The sequence below is a fragment of the Urocitellus parryii genome, chromosome 2, assembly GCF_045843805.1.
Source record: "Urocitellus parryii isolate mUroPar1 chromosome 2, mUroPar1.hap1, whole genome shotgun sequence".
Lineage (NCBI taxonomy): Eukaryota > Metazoa > Chordata > Mammalia > Rodentia > Sciuridae > Urocitellus > Urocitellus parryii.
Genome location: NC_135532.1, coordinates 106,276,829 through 106,297,278, shown reverse-complemented (window position 1 = coordinate 106,297,278; position 20,450 = coordinate 106,276,829). Strand labels below are relative to the sequence as shown.

Here is a 20,450-nt window from a genome sequence, read left to right as displayed (position 1 = left end):
GTAGCACGATGCTTTGACTCCTTTAAATACATGTCTAGAAGGTGCCCTCGGAGGCTCATTCATTACCCCTAAAACCTTAGTACCATTGGACTAACTGTCCGTGAGCACCTCAGTGTCTATTATGGAAAGAGAAGGGGTCTTTGGGGTTATACCTATGCATAGCAACTCAAACTCAAAACCATGAATGTTATTTTCAAATGAGATTATAAATGGAGGTCACCAACCTTCTCCAGTTGTCCTCCGTGGTTGGGAATCCAGCTTTAGCAATAAAGCCCCTATCCTCAACCTCTTGTGAGGTTCTTAAGCCACCGACAGTCAACATTGCTACTCTTTAATCATTAAACACCACCTCTTGAGATTCATGATTTTGTTGATGCTAGATTATGAATCCTGAACAGAATAGGGGGTTATCCAGTCTTAGGAGTATTAGAATGTTGGAGGTGAGGAGTGACCTGAGTCTGGGTTTCTTGCAGTAACTGCCAAACCCTGAGATAAAGGACTGAACCAATTCAGTCTTGGTGAATTATAGGAATGTAATGATAGAAGGGGTTATAAGTTGTGACAGAAAAAGGTGAGGGGGATGGTGGAGCGTCTGGTTTTCTTCTGACTCCCATTCAATGTGAGGACCTCTTCTTGACGTTTGGTGATGGAGGCATTGCTCCTAAACTGAAAGGGGCAAACCTACACCAAAAGCACTGACCCTCTCTGGCCCAGGAGCTGGGGTGTCACATCATCCCTGATGGAGTGGAAAGCTTATGGGAAGACTGGTTTCCTCTTCCGCATTGCTGCATTTGACTTTCAATAGTGATATCTTTTAATAATTAAGCACAAGAACTTTAGGTCCAGTTTCTGATTAACTCACAGTACAGAAGCATGGCATTTCAGCCCCAGGGGTCATTTGGGAGGTTAACTCCACCACACACAGGACAGAGTAAAAAAAATGGAAACCCACCTGGGTGGTCCCTTGTCTGCATTGTTTGGCTTGATTCTTAAAAAACTTTATCAGAAATATTTTCCCTCCTATCTTCCCTAGTCTTCATCCCATAGCACACATCTACATTCATAAACTTCTCTCTCTCTCTCTCACACACACACACACACATAAAACCTGGCAAAATTATACATAAAAACTGAAAACCAATGAAGTCATTTAAAGGCTTACATTTAAGTTATACATTTTCTCTCTTCTAAAAATAATATTGTGGTTGGGGATGGGGGATGGGTTACAATAGATTCATACTGAGTCTTTGGCTTTTTGCCTCAGCTGTCAGATGAAATCAGGGTGGACCCGAGGACATGGTTGCCACTCAGCATGGCTTATGCAAGTGGGACTGCTTTAGACCCACAGATTTCTCCAGATGACTAAACCAGTTACTTCACTCATCTAGAGAGCCTGCCAAAATCTCCTTCTGTTTTATAGATTCCAGAAATCTCCCCAGCTGGAGCAAGTCATTTCACCCAATTTAAATTACTTTTTAAAATCATGTCATAAATTCCTAGGGCTGACAAAGTTGGGGTCAAATACCTATTCCCCAACACAAGAGGTCTAAAATGGTATTATATTTGGAAAGAAAGTTAACAAGATGCATTATATGAACTGTAAAATGTTTATATCTTTGACCCAGTAATTCCATAACTGAAAATAACTCAAAATTTTTTAAATGTATGAAATAAAAAATGTTAGGCATAGTAATGTTCACTACAGCATTATTTAGAAGAGAAAAAAGTGGAAACAATTCAAGTTGATAACAGGGTACTGACAAAGTAAACTACAACAAATATAACAATTAAAGTTATGTTTTCTTAAAGTTGGTAACAAAAAGATAAATCCACCAGGAGAGCTCTTCATGGACGTTGAACCTTCAGCAAAAAGACAGGCTGAAGAAGCTTGGCACTTCGATCCTTCCCAGAGGGGTCCTGGCCAGACGGCTCCCCTGGGAATCTGGCTTCCTTAGCCTGCTGCTCCCATCCTGCAGATTCCCATGTTGGGCTTTCCAGGTGCAGTCAATCCTCGGTGCCTCCATAGGTTTCCACTAATTCCTTTTTTCTTAATTTAACTAGGTCTCTGTTGTTTTTACCAAAGGACCCTCTGAAAAATAAAGTTGCCTAATCACAATTCCAAAGTGTTTTCCAAAGTATGTTCAGTGGAACGTTAGCCCTCTGAAATCAGGTTTCAAAAACACATAGTCCCCTGCCTGAGGATCTGTGGCACATTCTCAAGGTCCAGGGAAGTGCTGCTGTAAAGAAGCCTGATGGGCCAGGTCTTCCCAGCTCAGTTACCCACGCAACTCCATTCACAAATAATACCTACCAACAGTCTGCAGTGCATTAGGTTGTTGTAGCAGTGGACAGCAGTAGTACTGTAGACGGGAGTCTACACAATTTATCATTTCTTCATATAACCAGCCGAGAGTAACAGGAGCACTATGTCCTGATCAGCTGCCTGTTGGGAGTTCTGAACGAGAGGTCAAGTGAAGTTAATCTTACAGTGAATACCTAGCCTCTGTTGAGGGAAGGAATCAACAGCATTGGAGAAAATGCAGAGAGGCCAACTCCTTCACTAGGGAGCTGCCCCATGCTTGGGACAGTGCTATAAAATCCCATTTCATCTCCATGGCTAAGAGCCTCCTTTCTGGTTCCCCTGCTTCTTCTCTGGCTCCATCCCAATCAGTCTATACAGTGGCCACAGTGATCTTTCAAAAACGACATCAGGGTACACCCCTGCTTAAAACTGACAAGCTCTACCTAACCTCACCTCGTGGCATACCCTCCTTTCCTCACTGCAATTGGGCCACACTGTCTCCCATTTCTCAATGTCACCAACACCGTTCCCCTCTTCAAACATGCTCTAGCTCACTCATTTAACCATCTGAAATGATCCCATTCAATTTTTAGTCTGGCTCTTCTGATTAGTATGTAATCCTGCAAGGAAAGAACTAAAAGCTGCAAAGACAGTGGAAAGAGGCACTACAAGGCAATCAGGGGAGGTAAGGAAGGCAGGACAAGTCTTCCATTTCCTCCCAAAGTTCATCACATTTCTTCTATTTCACCAAAAGGGTCTTTTCAACAGAGGTAAGTCACCTTCCACAGTCACAGGAGCTTTACAAGGCCTTCAAGGATCTCTAGATCCCCAGTGGGTACTATGTAAGGACACATCATGATAAACTGACAAAGGGTCAAAATGTGGGATCAGACACTAAAAACAGCTTGAAGGTTTTCTTCTTATAATGAGTTAAATAAGGAGTTATGAGGTCCTGGGAAAGCTGAAGTGAGGCCTGTGTACCTAAAGAACTCTTGAATTCCACTGTGAACTCTGGCACTTGGAAAGAATCATCTCGATCCTTCACTGGCTAGGACAGTATTAGGATCTGTGCTATAGCTGCTAATCATGAAGAATATTTTAAAGATAAGGTGTTCCAGATAGTTGAATTCTGCAACTTATGAAAGGCTCTGAAATACACAGTAGGCAGACTATTTTTAACACAAAATTTCTTTCATTCTTCATATACTGTTAGTCATAGTCTTACCATATAATATTGACAAAATACATACTAGATTATAAAATATATGCAAATAAAGAATATTCTGAGGCTAGGCACAGGAACACACACCTGTTAATTCCAGAAACTCAGGAGGCTAAGACAGGAGGATCACAAGTTTGAGGCCAGCCTTGGCAATTTAGTAAGACCCTGTCTCAAAATTAAAAAATAAAAAGAGCTAGGAAGATAACTTAGTAGTCAAGTGTCCCTGGGTTCCATCCCCAGTACCGAGGGGGGGGGGGAGGAAAAGAAAAGAACGTTCTGAGAAGTTTTAATAAGTTTCACATTAGTCAATTAAAATGATCATACCTTGCCTAAAGCCTTCCTCTTATACTATTTAAATCAAATTAAGCATGTTTTCAGGATAATCCATTCAGAATGAAACTAGTATTTCTAGATGTAGCTGTCTCTTGGGAAATCCTTGAAGAGTGGTATTTCTGTTTTGTGTTACTAAATAGTATCTGGCACAAAGTTGGACATGCTGCAGATTTTGGGGGGAGAACGCATTCTTAAAGTAATGATGTGTTAGAATGAGGATGAGCATTCTATGAAATACATACACTTGCTACACATGGTATATAATCTTGAAATTCACAGGGTTTAAGTTCACATTAAATAAATGCTACTGAAACTAGAGAATCTAAAGTTACCTACTTTCTGGATCCTGATATCTAATTATATCCTGTTCGAGAGACCTACGTTAGCCCAGACTGTTTACCTTCCCAAAAGTTAGTGATACAACAGATCCTTGTTAAAATGTCAGCATAACCAAAAAACAACTGAAAAGCATTTTCCTAAATGATCTTAATAAACTGTTTATACCCAGTAGCTATTGCATAGTGCATAAAACAAAACATGCTGAAACAAGAAAAATCATCTAACATCACTTCATTAATAGGAATATTCAGCTGCTCAGGTAACTAAGCTATAGTGAGGTGTTTGTTTTCCAAATTTAATGTTTCAGCTCTATGAAGGACCCTAGTGTTTTAACATGTTATGCTCCTCCAGATTCATGTTTTATAGCTCAGAGAACTCCAAAAAGCTTTTTAAAAGTAAGATAGGATGTGTCAGAGGTTGAGGATGAACATCCTATGAAATTCATAAGCTATACAATATTCCATCTTGAAATTCACAGGGTTTAAGTTCACATTAACTAAATGCTACTGAGTTTAATTACACTCCCAGTGCTTAATTCTTTTTCGTTCTCTCTCAGGATATTGCTCTATACCCACTCATTTTGTTGCTCAGCTCTGGTAACTGGGGTGCGTGTGTTTCACATTGAACTTTGACAAAGAATCCGGTGCTTCACCAAATTTAATACTGTTCTCTAGTCTATTCTCACATGCACCCCTTTTCAGCTACTTACATTGATTTTCCTTTCTGGGATTCCACCTTTCAAAAACTTTTCTTGGTGGAATTCCAGAGTCATAAATGACAACTGATGAAAAAGTATTTTTAAAAATCTACTTAATAAAAATGTTTTTTCTCAAAGGAGATTAAGAATATCATATAAAAGACTGGAACAGGAGATTATAAGTATTTAATATGCAATAAATGTGCTAATATTATCACCAAATTTGTGGCAAAATGAATATCTAATAAAAAAAAAACTAAGCTTCCTACATGTCAAAAATTTCCTTTCTCATGAGGCAATTAAAAAAAATCAGGAAAGCATTTAAGTATGGTCATTGATATTAATCCACTACACTTTCAAAATTGGTTTGCACTGAAAGTATATTTTGTACCCCATGCTATGAAGTGTTAATGTGAAACTACATCATATATAACCATAAGAGAACACAAAGCACAAAAGGCTGGGAAAATGGTAAAGAATTTTTAATTCAGTGGTGTGCTGTGTGATCTTACTTTCTAGAGTAATCAAACAGAATGAGGTTATGAGGTATGAGCGGTGGGAGAGGAAGGAGAATATGGGGAGTTGTTTAATGGGTAGAGTTTCAATATTGCCAAAATGAAGAATATTCTGGAGATTGGCTGCATATCAATGGGAATACACCTAACTCCACTAAACTCACTTAAAAACGGTTAAGATGGTGAATTTTGTTAATAGCATTTTACCGCAATTAAAAATAAAGAGGAACCATTCAATTATTTTTTTAATGTGATAATGATGCCGTGGTTTATGTTTTAAAAACAGAGATACAAACTAACAAATTGATAGATATATGGATATTTGTTGTAGTAGCCTACTTTTGTATGCATTTTAAATTTTCTTCACTGAAATAAAATAAGCAGAACAAAATAACTTTTTTTAACAAGGAGAACAAGGAAATGAAATTACCCAAACAACAGAATCATATATCATGAAAATATGTGATTAGAGTTTAGATTTATAAAATGTAACATTTTAGTTTTAACTGATAAATATGACACCTCACTTTTTCACTTGGGACAGAGCTGCTAAAACTAGACATGGTTTACCAGGCTTTCATTAGAACAACTGTATGGAGAAAATTACATGAACAGTCTAAATTTACTATGAAAACAACGTATTTTATTAAAATAATTAAAATTCAGAAAACAACAACAAAAGGGAAATTTCACAACCTTTGTTAGCAACTATATAATCTTTATGTAGAAAAACTATAAAGTGACAGTCTGATCTGGAAAGCAGTGCCACAACAATCCTAACCCTTAAGTCAAGGGTAACCAAACTCAGTTGCTGTAGAATATTTCAGCAGAGCTGACTTCAACTATATTATGCTTATTTCTGAAAAACTGTCTTTTCTATCATTTCAAATCACCAGATATATAACATTCAAGAGCCTGTTAAAGTGAAAGGATAAAACACAAATACTCCAAGCACAATTACATGTAAAAACAATTGAGGGTATTGAATCTATAGATCTGAAAAACTATACAAATGATCAACTATACACATAATCCATTTACACTGAGGTTCCATGAGGTGGTACTGGAGGAACACGGAGGCACTGATTCTCAACAGTGGAGCAGGCTCACTCTGCACAGCAGTACACTCCCAACCCTTCTGTCTGTCACCACCACACTGCCCCTGGGGGTTTTACTTGTGTATTACTTAAATCCGAACAAGTAGACGATAAAAGAAGAGAAGAGTCAAAAGGATGAGAAACACTCTCTAAAATCTATTCCAAAACATGCATGTGAAAAGAGACCAAGCACTCTGTAAAATTTGAGTTTTTACAGGAATATTTTCCTTTAAATTTAGTGTCTTCACTAGTATCTGCACTGAATTTCATAATTAACTTTTCCATTAAAATGTCACTGAAAAGAAAAAAAAAGTTTTGTTTTGTTTTTTTAAATACACAATCTCAGAAACGTGATACTATATTTTTTAAAACAACTTTGCTAAAGAAATCACACTGTTGTGGTCATCAGACTAGTTTAAGTCACTTTGGCAATATATTTATTTGCTCTTATTTTTAATAATGATAAAACTATTATTATGATCATGTAATTTTTCAGAACTTATATCACCAAGAAGGTAAATGTATACAAAATATTTCTAATAAACCTAAATTTGATCAAAATTTCTTCAAAATATTTTCAAGTGATCAAGAATATTATTAAAGTTTCACACATAAGTCACAGCATTTCCCCCAAGATTCATTAATTGGGATAAAAGATTCTGGGTAAGTTCCTAGGAATGGTCTATAGTAAAGAAAAATTGGGTCAGTGTAAAGTAATTTCTGCAAACTTTAGCAAAAAGGCCAAGACTATTCTGAGCCAAATAAAGAGCATTCTTTTGTATCAGAGATTTTTGTTATGTTAATTCTTTAGTCTCTAACTTTTCAAGATGTTAAAGTTCATAAATTCCCATGTTTACTAATATAACAAGGAATACAAACAATGTCAAGAAAAGATTCACCAACATAATCCTTTTCAATCACTGGTCTCTTTCCAGAAAGAGAAAGACCAACACTTATTTCCTTTCTTTCACCTGGGAGAAGAGAGAAGAGTTACATGGTGTTAACCTGGTAAGAAATCACTGTGTATAAATGGTAGATTTGAGGGTAAAGAATTTAAATGATGCCCTTTGTAAAGATAGACAATAGAGGATTTCCTCTTGTGTGTAGTTGTGGCAGAGGTCAGTGACTGTTACATAGCTGGAACACGGTCTTTCCTACAATTAGAAGAAATTGTCTATGCACATTTCAGTCAACCTAGAGACATTTGGCTATGCACTAATGTTCTGTAGTTCCAAACTGATATTATAAAACTGATATTATAAAAATATGGTAGGATATCTTCCTCCCACAATTCACCAACTTCTGATCCTATTCAACTTTCACAGAATTTACAGGGAATTTAACAAGCTTACTCTAGATATTTCTTTATAAAGTAAAATTGGAACTAACCTATCTTACTATTTGCAATTCAAGAAAACAAAATCCAATAAACACATTAACAAATTTCACCAAATATATTCTACTAGGCCTAAGCAATCCCCCTTAACCAAAAGTAAGCCAGTTTTATCCACTGCAAAGACAAACTACAATAGTTCTATCGAGATGTATATAAAGAAAACTGCTGAATTCCTTTGCAGTAGGAAAAATTACCAATAAGCACCCCAAACCACTACTCACTCCTCCTCCTCCAGGGTTTGTTTTGTTTTTGTTTTTGCTTTTAGAGCAAGAGGAAAATAAGCATCTCTTGCAACTTAACTGAAAATATGATATCATGACCATTTCTAAGCCTATACAAGATAACAGTGAATGGGGAATGCCAAAATCACCAGCAATTCAACACTAGTAATGTTTTTGCAAAGAAAGGTAGATTATATAAAAATTACATTCTTCCAGGCAACGATTGGGGGAATAAATGGTTACTTTAAAATAACGACATTTATAGGTTTTTAAATACCAGCACCAAATGTTCACATTAATTATTCTGAACAACTTTTAGAAATTAACGTTTCCTAACAAAATGGATAAACAAAAAAGAGTGAACAATAAGGAAATAACTTCCAAGTAATACTTGCATGCTAAGACCAGTATATAAAATAACCTGATAGATTGGCTCATTTCCAAAGCTCTTGTAGATTTGCCCAGTTTGGACATAGTATGCCTCACTGCTCAACTAACAAGTTTCTTCCCACATGGACACAAAGTATCTTATTTTTTGACAAGGCAAGACTAAGCACAAAGTTGAAAAGATTTTTTTTATAAGCAAGGGAAATCAAAACAATCCATTATTATAATAGCTTTCTACTTTCTCTGCTAAAGAGAAAAAAACATCAAACCACTATGTAAAATGCCTAAATGAAAAACTGAAAGCAAGATTGACAAATAATAGTGTCAGTTCAAGTCTATGTAACCCTTTATTACATTATATTTATAGTAACATTATGGTCAACACTACACAAGTTTTTTTCTTCTTCTCAGACTACAGGGATTTTATTCTCATTTATAATAGATTTTAACTCTGAGAATGGTTTTTGCACCTTGAATTTACAAACCATTGGATGTTAAATTTCCTGAAAACCATTGTATTTTTAAATTTTACTTAGAACTACACCTAAAGCCAAACTTTCTTTTTAAAAATTAAGATGTTTTAAACATAAATTTATAGAAATATTCTGATACCGGTGTTTGAAAGACAGCTCACAGAAAATTATAAAAGGGCAACTATCATACGAAAGAATTCTATGGTCAAATCTTGTTAGAAAATTTCTTTTATAAATAAACTTTTTCCATGATAGAAGACAAAAATCAAGAGATTTCATTTTCTCCTAAAAATAAGTAGTTGCTCAAGACATGGGTTGAGTGTATTGAAATAATATTGCTTCTTTGAAAAAATAAAAATGTTTAAGTCAAGCATTCCATTCTCTGGGTATCGGAATTATCCAAGAGAACCTTACTGAAGAAAACTAGTCAGCAAACCTACCAATAGTAGTTTCAGGTCCCTTAATTTTGATATTCATCTTAGCAAATATAAAACTTCAGCTACTTGAACACTGGAACTTGTAAAGTGCATTAAAGGGTATAAGAAACACAACATTAATGCCAAATTCACTTTGTAGGAATTCAAGGGACTTGATATCACCAACTGGGCAAAAAAACAACATTATAGTTTTCTGTTCAGATTTTATTTGAAATCTAATTCAAATTGTCAAAGCTACAAAAGGGGGGAAGACATCTGTATTATTTTTGCTAAGTCACAACATCCTAAAACAAAATACTACTACTGCCAGCAGATCCATTATACACATTTCTGATGAAATTCATTAGCACAATAAAAATTTCATCTTCAGAAACAGCCACAATGAAAGTAATTTATACAATATAAAACAATGACAGGTCTACAGATGCAGTTACTCATGAGTTTACACATGCATTCACAAACAAACAAAAAAAAAAAACCCAGGAATGCTCTTTCATTTGATTTTTTTTGTTTTGTTTTTTTAAAAAACAGACCATTCAGGCACAAAACAAAATCGCATTTCCAATAAGTGACAGCATCTTAAAAACATATGTCAGTGTTTGTTTTTCTTTGACTTTTTATGAGACCTGTGTGGAGATCGGGACTGGGATCTGGATTTCTTCCCTGATTTTTTAGGGGATCTAGATCGTGATCGCCTAGACCTTTTAGGTGTCCTTGACCCAGATGGTGATCTAAGGAAACAAAAAACAAAAACAAAAACAAAAAAACAAAACAACAACAAAAAACCACAATTTATCATGTGATCAAAACTGCTTATCCATAAATTGTTTAAAATGATCTTTAAGAGAGCACAATGAAAGTCACTAAAATAAGACTGTGAACTTCTCAAGTTTATATTTTGCCCAGTGTGTGTATAGGCAACACACACACACACACACACACACACACACACACACAATTTTGTAGTTACTATGCAATTCATCAATGATCATCAGTTAAGCACCTATTTATAAAGAAAGATTTCTATGTTCCCTACCCCTGCTCTACTGAATCTAAATCTCTAGAGGCAGGGACTGAATTTGCATTTTTAACAAGCACACCGTTAACCAATGTTCTCAAAATTTAAACCTCTAATCTACAAGGTAACTTTCAAAATGGCACCTAAGATTAGTCACAAAACACAGCAGCTTTGCAACCTATCATCTTGAGGGAAAAAGCTTCAAATTACTACAATATGGTTCATCTGAGAGCATAATTTTGTTAAGTGTTGTTTATGAAGATTTTCAAAATGAAGAAATATAGAAGTACACATATATACATATATACATACTGTAAGAGAACCCTATTGAAAGATTTTACTAATAGTTACAATAATAAAATGTTAGTATATAAAGCAGTTTTAGCTCTCGGAAAAAAATCTATAATACCAAATAAATAAAACATTTCTGAACCACTTTTAGTTCTATGAAGTAAAAGGAATAAAGAATATAAAATACTAAATTACATACTGAAGAAATGGTATAAATGGTATTTATTTCCACAAATCTCTACCCACAAACTTGTTAAAAATATTCCTATGGGGGGGGGTGCATTTTTCTTTCAGCTTTGACATAATCTGAGAATATTCTACAGAAACTAAAGAGCAAAATGAAAAGTAAAGCAACTACCCCCATGCCACAGGAAGCATTGGATACATCAAAAATTCTCAGCTGGTCTTTAACTTGTTGGGAGCCTTCTTGTACTTTAGTCATGAGAGCCTGGGGTAGGGATGTGGGGAATAACAACCTAAAATGAAACTGTTATCTCTCTTTTAAAACTCTGCCAACCAAATTATGTTCAAAAGCTGGTAGAATAATAAGGATACTGGTATTTAAAATATTGTAAAAAATGGCTTGCATATTTACCTTTTGGCTTTTTTGCTAACATCCCTAGGAGAATCTTTGTGAGATGACCTGGACCGGGAGCTTTCTTTATGAGATCTTTCTGAACGCTCTGACCGCTCCGATTTTGGTGATGGGGATTTCACTCGTCTACCACTGCTACTTCGAGATGGGCTGGGGGATGTACTATGTCGCCTTTTCCTATGGAACAAAGCCCCAAAACATTTCATGAGTAAGCAAAGGATTAGGTATGTGTTTTTCTTTTATTAGATTGACAAATTAATTCCTACCAGTTTACACCACTGTTAATATTATTTTCTATAACACTCAAAAGTTCTTTGTAACTAGAACAAATAAGTCTTAAAATAGATTGATCGAGAGAAAACTAAATTCAGCTAAACTAAATTTTCTTTTGCTCTAAGACAGATTACTGAGACAATCAACAAAATTAATTAAGTTTCTGGATTAGATAACAGTGAGGTTTTCTTTTAACCTTACTTTTCTGATCTGATACTTTTATTGAGGTTAAATGAATATGGTTAAGATAACATGGCATCCTATTGTCCAATTATTCTTAAATATTGGAATCAAGAGTGGAAAAAGAAAAATAAAGCAGAAGTAGAAATATTTTAACATTTGGGGGATGTAGAAGGGAACCTAGAAATTCTTTATTCTTTCAACTACTGTAAATCTGAAATTATGTCAAATAATATCACAAAAAGTGACAGATTTTTGTTACCAAAACAATTAGCGTTACCTGAAGTAACTCTAGAATGGGTAAGCCAGAATTTATTTGCAATTATTTTTTTTTTTAATTTGAAAAACCTCAATTCTGTCGACTAAAGCAATGTTCCTTCCTAAGAGACTTAGGAACTATGATATTAAGAAATAAAAACTGAAAGAGAAATGCTTAGAATGAAGACTTAAAGCAAGAAGCAAGTCCTTGTGGCCTATGTACACAATCTCCTTTCAAAGTAAGACTGAGACAGGTTTACAGGTAGCAGCCTCAGCACAGAAACCAAAAAAAAATTCTTATAGCGGAGGTAAAAAGGAATATCTAGCAAGCTGTTCTGTTATTTAAGCTTCATGTTTGATACCTAATACTGTAACTGAATACTTGCACTCAACTAAGGCTAAGGCTACCATAAGATACATGTAAAGAGAAGATGCCCTACTTAGTTAAAACCAAGCAGCAATTGTCTACTCCATTTTTTCAGCTAACTCTGCCTCCTGCAGGCAGGAGTCAACAAGTTTATTGTAAAATACACTTCCAGTTTGTTGGTATCAATAATGAGAATATTATAAAATCAAAAACTATTGCAAAACCAGTGTACACATCAGGATGTTATACCTTTCTTTCCTTGTTGGAGTACACTCATCTTTTTCCTTCTTGTCTTTGGATCTAGATTCCAACTTTTCTTTATCCTTCTTATCTCTTTCTCGTTCTCTTTCTAATTCTTTCTCTTTCTCCTGTTTTGTTTTTATAAAGAAAATATTTAGTTGCTTAAAAAAATTAATCAAGGTTAATCACTTTTATGTAACAATATTTTCTCATTCAGGAAACATTTTTTAACATCATTACTTACGATACAATATCATTTTCAAAAAAATCTACCATTCCAGGAAAACTAGTTCTTGTACTGAATAATAATTACCATTATAATAATAATGACATTATAATGATAATAATAATAGCAGCTACATATTTACTTAGTGCTTACCATAGCCCAAGTCATGTACTAAACATTTTTCCATATACCATATTTCATGTAATCCAAGACCCCTAGGATCAGTAATATCACCATCAGTCTAGAGATGAAAACTGAGACTTGGAAAGATCAATGTCTATAGTCACACTGAATGGTCAAGTCAGGGTTTTAGTACAAGCTTTACAGTCAGATCTTGTCCTACGTCCTAATCCCATGTACCCACCGCCCAACTCAAAAAAAAAAAAAAAAAATCAGAAAAAGCTAGCAATGCACTAAACTTTCCATCACAGATTACAATTAGTAAAAAGTAATTCTTCTAACTGTGCAGCAAGTTGATTTAATCAAGGAGTTCTTACTAAAGGAAAAAGCTGAAAAGAGGAAAATGGCTATTCGTAATAATCTTCCACCAAAATTTTATTACTGAGAAACAAATACCAGCTATAATGGAAACTTTAAGTGCTAATTTATAAAAATAAGCTGACTACATAATGATACAATTATGTACACCAGAAAATAGTTTCTTTGCTCATGTCACTTGAAATTCTGATTTGTATTGATAACAGTATAAACAAATGAGTGGTTACAGACAAAAAATCCAGACAACTTGGTTCTTCAACAAGAATTCCTCTATGATATGTATCAAAAATGCTATTTGATGGCTGACAATTCCAATTTTTAAGAAGTTATAGAAGCCTATACCAGATGTTGGAAAAATTTTTGCGTAATGTCAGATAGTAAATATTTTGTTTTTGTGGGCCACATACAGTCTTTGTCACAAGTGCTCAACTCTTGTCACTGCAGCATAAAAGCCACCATAAACAATACACAGTGAATGGGCATGGCAGTGTTCTAATAAAATTCAACCTACAAAATCAGGCATAGTCTACTGATCCTCAGCACATGCCTTCACAAAACACAAGCTTGTCTACAACTACAGTCATGGAATATAATAGGGGACTAAAGTGGTCATACATGTATTACTCATTTTAAACTTGCTACCATTAGGATTAGTGAGGACCAGAAGGTTTCTTTGCAGATAAATAATCTATCACCATTCTAAAGGAACTCAGAGGGTAAAGATTACTAGCATCTTTTAAAAAAAAAAAAATCACATTCATATTTTTACAAACACAACATACAAAGTACAAATTTTACAAGTGGTGCTGAAGAGATCTTTAGGAAATATTCTCGTGATTGAAATGCCTACTATATGGAAACCATACTACAGTTAAACTACTTACAATGTTTCACAAATTCTAATTCAATAATAAAGCATAATAATAGTAGCTATCCTCTAACAATCTTGCAGAATTGGAAACATCACCCCAGTTTCACAGAAAAGCCAGGTGCACATCAGAGAGTGGCACTAGGATTCCACAGGTCTGTGCGGCACCTCAGTCCCTTTACTGGACTGCTCCCCATTGTTGGTTCTGCAAATGAATCATTTCAAGTGCCCTTCTATAACTTTTTCCTATTTCTCTGTTTTTATTTCTATTATTACCATTATTACATTATTATTTTGCAGACAATCAAAATATAGGCTAAAATAGCACCTCCACCAAAATTCCTGAGTTTCTTCAACAATTACCATGTGGGACTGCTACTTCTAGAATTCTCTGCCTATTCCTACATATTTTTTTATATGCAAAAATACAAAGTCCCTCAAAGACTTGGAATTCTGGGGTTGGGGATGGAGTTGTGGTTCAGTGGTAGAGCACTTGCCTAGCATGTGTGAGGCACTGGGTTCAATTCTTAGCACTGCATATAAATAAATGAATAAAATAAAGGTCCATCAATGTCTTAAAAAAAAATAAAAATAAAAAAATTTTAAAAACATGGAATTCACTGATGAGCCATTCTCTACCATTTACAGAAGTCCTAAAACAGCTTCCTGACACTAGAATTTCTCAAACCCTGTTTCCATCTGTATCTCGGTGCCAGTTTTCAGGGTAGCGGTTGTCTCGCTGTCATAAACTTCTTCCTGTAGGGTTCTTTCCGTTTTGAAAGCATGCTCTTACTAGGATTAATCTTGTAGTCCACAGGTTGTACCCTGAATAAAATAGTATGCTGTTGCCTTAAGATCTCTTTTCCAAGTTGAAATGGTTTTAAAATACTGAAACTCACATGCTTCTAACTGTCCACCAGTATACAACATTTACACATCAAAGGATATAAATGGAAATATACTTTCCTTAAGTATACCAATATACTAATATTCTAAGACATCAAATAAGTAATTTTGGAAATCATATATTATTAAACATATATATTCCTTACTCGTTGAAGAAGTTTATCTCTGTAGTGTTCTACTTGCTCTTGGAAACTTTGGCCTGGTTTTTTAGGTCTTTTTCCAGACTCTAATTCATCCTGAAACTTCATAACTTTGAGCTGTGAAATGAAACATTTTTAAAATAAGTATTTTCAATTACTTATAGTTTCTTAAGAACTATTTTGCTCTCCTCTACAGTAAAGTGATATCTGATTAGCAATCAGTCAAAATATAACCTAAACATAAAACTGTCTTATCTGAAGGCCACTTGTCAGACAAGCCCATCCACACAGAATCCAAGTAATCAGACATCAGGTCACATGCTCTCTACACAGCCATGAGATTACTCAAAAAACCACATGCTTCATACCCTTAAGAACTTATTCTCTCAACACAATTATGAATTGGGATCTGGTTCCCCAAATTAGAAAGGCAAGGAAACCAGATCCCAATTCATAATTGTATTGATTAAAACACACACACACACACACACACACACACACACACACACACACCCACAAAGGCAGTATTCTGGTTAAAGTTGGTGTTAGACCAAACATAGAGCTGCACAGTCTGAAGATTTACGCTATTTCTAGTACAATATAATCACTGAATATCACCGTACAAAGAAAATATTAAAGTCATATTTAGAATGTACTTTTTAAGACAATACTGATTTTTTAAAAAATCAGAAAATGTTTTAATTCCATATCTTATAACTTATCCTTTAGAATGGCCACATAAAACCTATTTATACAAGAATATTCACTGCAACACTATTTGTAAAACTAAATCACCTACATGTTCAGATAGAGATTTCTGGCTAACTATACACAAATACACCAAAAAATCTGCAATAGTAACCAGAGAACATATACAAAAAACTGGTAAAATCAGTTACAGGGAGAAAAAGAATGGAATAGGTGAGATTAATTTCATTTTATTCTAGAGATTTAAGTATTTTAATATTTTTTACTACTACATAAAAAATACTAAAATGAATAAACATCATGTATTTTGAACTTGAAGATTTCACAAAACAGCTAAAATAAAAACTATCTGGAGGCTTAAAGGAGCTTAAATCATCCAAGAAATTTCCAAGGACAGACACTTTATTCTTGGACTAATGGAGAGCAAATAAGGTAAAGATCATGAGGACTTTGCGATTGTTGGAAGTTGAGGTGGGAAGTACACGGATCCTAGATGAATCCACCCTGTAAAGTCCCAAACATGTCCAATCTAGTTTTACTCAATGAGATGGGGAATGCATTCTTCTCTAATGGAATTACCAAAGGTTAACATCTAATCCTGCTTTATTTAGACACTAATATGTCTTTTAAATGGGCTATGTGCTGCCACACATTTTATTTATATTGGAAAAACAAGGTCTCATTTGTTTTAGGCTTTCTACCCCCACTCGTCATTACAAATAAGACTTTCCAATAAAATGGAAACAAGCTATAATTTCTTCCCAATCCAAAATTAAAGTGGTATTTTCATGATTTTTGAACTTGATGAATGTTTTTAATAAGTTCTCTAATTTTTTCTCTTTTACTACCTAATTTCACTTTTGTACATAGTAAGTAAGGGTTTTATAATTGGAGTCCTCTCCTCTTCCTTTTAAAATCTTACAATTCTTTGCACTTTTTTCATGTTTTAATGATTATTACATCTTAAAAGACAGTTTTAGGCTTTCCACCCCCAGTAAGATATAAGTTTAGATTGTAAGATGGGGGTGCACAGCAATATAAATGGCTGATCTCATCACTGTATGCAGCCTTGACCAGAATAAATCAAAATATGTTTTGCAAATCAGAATTAAGTGTCCAAAGGGAAAAAACCAGACTGAGTGTCATTTATGGGAAAGGAGGACTTCCTAGACAATCTTTTAAAAATATCATTATAAAATTCCAATTTAGGGGCTGGAGTTGTGGCTCAGCAGTGGAGCACTTGCTTCTTACATGTGAGGCGCTGGGTTCGATCCTCAGTACCACATAAAAATAAACAAAGGTATTGTGTCCATCTACAACTTAAAAAAAATTTTTTTTTAAAAATTCCAACTTAGGTTTCTGCTGATACAGTCTACCTCTGGGTTAATCAAAAAAAAAAGTGATTATAGGCCTCAACGTAAAAGAAAGTAGCCCACACAATGGCTTGTTGCCTTGGGATAATGACCAGGTATCACCTTCCTACTCAACTACTCATTCTTTCCTTAGGGACCAGATTAGAAAATGATCTTTCTCCTTCAATAATACAGAAGATCCTTCACTTGGATCCCAGTCCACTATTCTTTTCCAACTCCTCTGGCAGAAGTAGGGACAGCGGAATAGGAAAAGGCAATGCTACTTAGGTACTACTCTATGGTATCTGAAAAATTAAGAATCTGTTCCTGGTCAACACTACAATATCATATCCACCAAGGTGAAACTTTACTCCATGTGATTAAATCTTTATTGCATGTGACTAAATCTCAGTACTAGCAAACAAGGAAGAAGAATAAGATAATTAGATAATGCTAAGGACTTGGTTCCAAATCAAAATCCCATGAGTCAATTGTGAAAGGTAGATGCCATGAGACCAGGAAAAACAGCCACTGAATATTTAACAAAGGGAGAAGACAGACTACAACAGAACACACAAAGCATGGAAATGTATACTCTTAAGTATGTACATGGGTGTGTGCATGCACACATGTATATCCCACACGCATATATGCATGTAATGTAGAAATAATAATGTTCATAAAATCCAGCCAAGTTAAGAAAAAGCTAAATTATACAGCTTTCTTCTCTATGTTAAGAAGCAAATAGAACATTTTAAACTAATTTTAAATAGTCTATTTTGGCATTTATAAGGGGTAACTTAAATTATGAAGAAAATCTATTTTACTGAACTCAATCTTTACTTGTATCTCCATTTACTCACTTGCCAAATAAAGATAACAGTATTTCCCTCATAAGGTTTTTGCAGAGATTGATTGTGCAGCAATCAGCACAGTATTTAATGATACTCAGTGTTAGCTGTGTTTGAATTTGCTGTTAGCACCAAGTTTAACATGTGAATAATTTAATGCTTTGCACTAACGACTTATTTTTAACTTTTTTAAACCTATACCACCCAGTGGTACTTAACTGCTTATCTTCTTATAAATAATTCTATATACTTTTTTAAAAAAGAAAAAGGTCCAACCTATGTTTGTTCACTGATATACATTGTCTATTTCTAAAAAATTAAATTATTAGTAAGAGGAATAAGGCTGGCATGAAGTAAATATTCAAAAAACTGTTAAGTGAATGGACTTAACACTCTTCTTATGTTCTAGACTGACCACTGCTGTTATTTGCTAGGAATGTTTCAACCTTGATGCATTAAAAAAAAATCTTTCTTTCTCTGACATGTCTGAATAGCTTTGATTTTAAAAGGACATTTTTTTAAAAAGGAGATGGAAGAATGGAGGGAAAGTCCATGAAATGGTCTGGGCTCTCCTATGTGTCTTTCTCCTCTTAATGTTATGACCCACTCAATGTCTACTCTTTGCCCAGTCATTAAAAGTAGACATATTTTAGTCCCCTATAATAAAATGTAAATATCACTTGAGTGTGCCAGAAAATATTTTATCATTCCCTAGTTACATACTGCATACATTCAAAATGTAATGAATTTCCTGTATGATTAAATATAATCTATTAATTAGAATTTATTTCTTCAGAGGCTCTCTTATGTGCCTGCCATATTCTAGAGATAAAACAAAAAGGAAAGACATTAATCAATGAAGTAAGGCAGCAAACAAAATACATGCACACCCCACAACACATGTAAAATTATACAGAGATAAACAAAAGGAACAGGGCTGGGGTTGTGGTTCAGTGACAGAGTGCTTGCTTAGCACATGTGAGGCACTGGGTTCGATCCTCCAGCACCACATTAAAATAAATAAATAAATAAGGGTGCTGTGTCCATCTACAACTAAAATAATAATTTTTAAAAATTAGAAAAGGCTATTATGAGGGAAGGGATGCTTAAACTAAACTAAGAGACCTGAGAGGCTCAAAAAAAATGGAGGCTTCTAAGCAGAGAGGGGAAATGGTAATGTACCCACATATGCTGTCAAGAGAGAGTTGAACCTGACGGAGAAGGTGAAAAGCCAATGGAGTATAGCTTCAGTGTCACTGCCATACTAACCTCAATCTCACGAAGCTTAGCTCGTTTTTCCTCACTCATTTCAGAGTATTTAGAGAATTTGGACTCGGTCATTTCTTCTTTGATTGGATTAGAGTACAAGTGATGCTCTTCAGATTTGGAACTTTGGGTATCATCTTCATCTTCACTTTCTTCTTCTTGACTTTGGAAATAAGTAGAATACATGGTACGTCAAGACATCAAAAAAAGGTTACATTTTACAGACTAGAAATTTTATTTTTCACTGTCATAGAGCCTAAATAACATTAGCAAAATATATGAGGACAATTCATCCCTAAAACATTTCTTGTAAAATATCTGAGTAAATAATATTTTATAGACAATTTTGTAAAACTCATTTTCTCCACAGAATAAGTTTGAGCTTCAACATGACAGTTTTAATAAATTTTGCTTATGTTAATGACATCTGTGTGCCTTTCATTCTGCAAAAAATTTTCTTTGCAATAGTTAATATAACATTTAAATATAAATTTAAAAATATACAAAGGGCTGGGAATGTAACTCAGTACTTATCTAGCATTTGTGAGGCCCCAGTTCAATCCCCAGTACTATAAAAAGAAAAAAAGAGAAAAAAAAAAAAAAAAACCCAAGAGCTATGCTACTTGGATAACTTTAAATATATACATATTTTCAAGTTGCTAATATAATTTTTCAAGGCCTGAGCAGTTGTTTTAATTGATTTTGGCCTTAGCCCTCAGTTAATAGTTCCAGGTTCAGTTCTCATCACACCTTCTTTTGCACTTCTTTTAAAGAAAAGGGAAGTTCAAAATTAAAATGTAGAATTCATTACAAATGAAATTCTTTTAGGAATTCTTCTTCCAAGTCTTAATAGGCTATATTTTTGTTAAAGTCACATTTCTCCCACAAATGCAATAATCACTAGCTTCAAAAAACAGCTCTAAGTTAAAAGGCATTTTGGATTCAGCCACTAGAGAGTAGTAGTGAGGCTAAGAGAATTTGAAGAATCATAAAG

General features: G+C 34.4%; 1 protein-coding gene across 3 annotated transcripts in view; it reads right to left on the bottom strand.

The window, feature by feature from the left end:
• Window positions 1-5,792: 5,792 nt before the first annotated feature.
• Window positions 5,793-20,450, bottom strand: part of U2surp (U2 snRNP associated SURP domain containing) — a 54,178-nt gene continuing 39,520 nt past the window's right edge. For 2 of the 3 annotated variants that reach the window (XM_026384998.2, XM_026384999.2), the window contains exons 24-28: window positions 19,460-19,619; window positions 15,286-15,396; window positions 12,651-12,769; window positions 11,324-11,500; window positions 5,795-10,150 (exon numbers count right to left, since the gene is read on the bottom strand). In XM_026384998.2, coding sequence (XP_026240783.1) covers window positions 10,012-10,150; window positions 11,324-11,500; window positions 12,651-12,769; window positions 15,286-15,396; window positions 19,460-19,619 — 706 coding nt within the window. In that variant the 3' untranslated portion in view covers window positions 5,795-10,011. Of the gene's footprint in view, window positions 10,151-11,323; window positions 11,501-12,650; window positions 12,770-15,285; window positions 15,397-19,459; window positions 19,620-20,450 lie in introns of all 3 variants that reach the window. The other variant, XM_077795293.1, reaches the window with a different exon arrangement.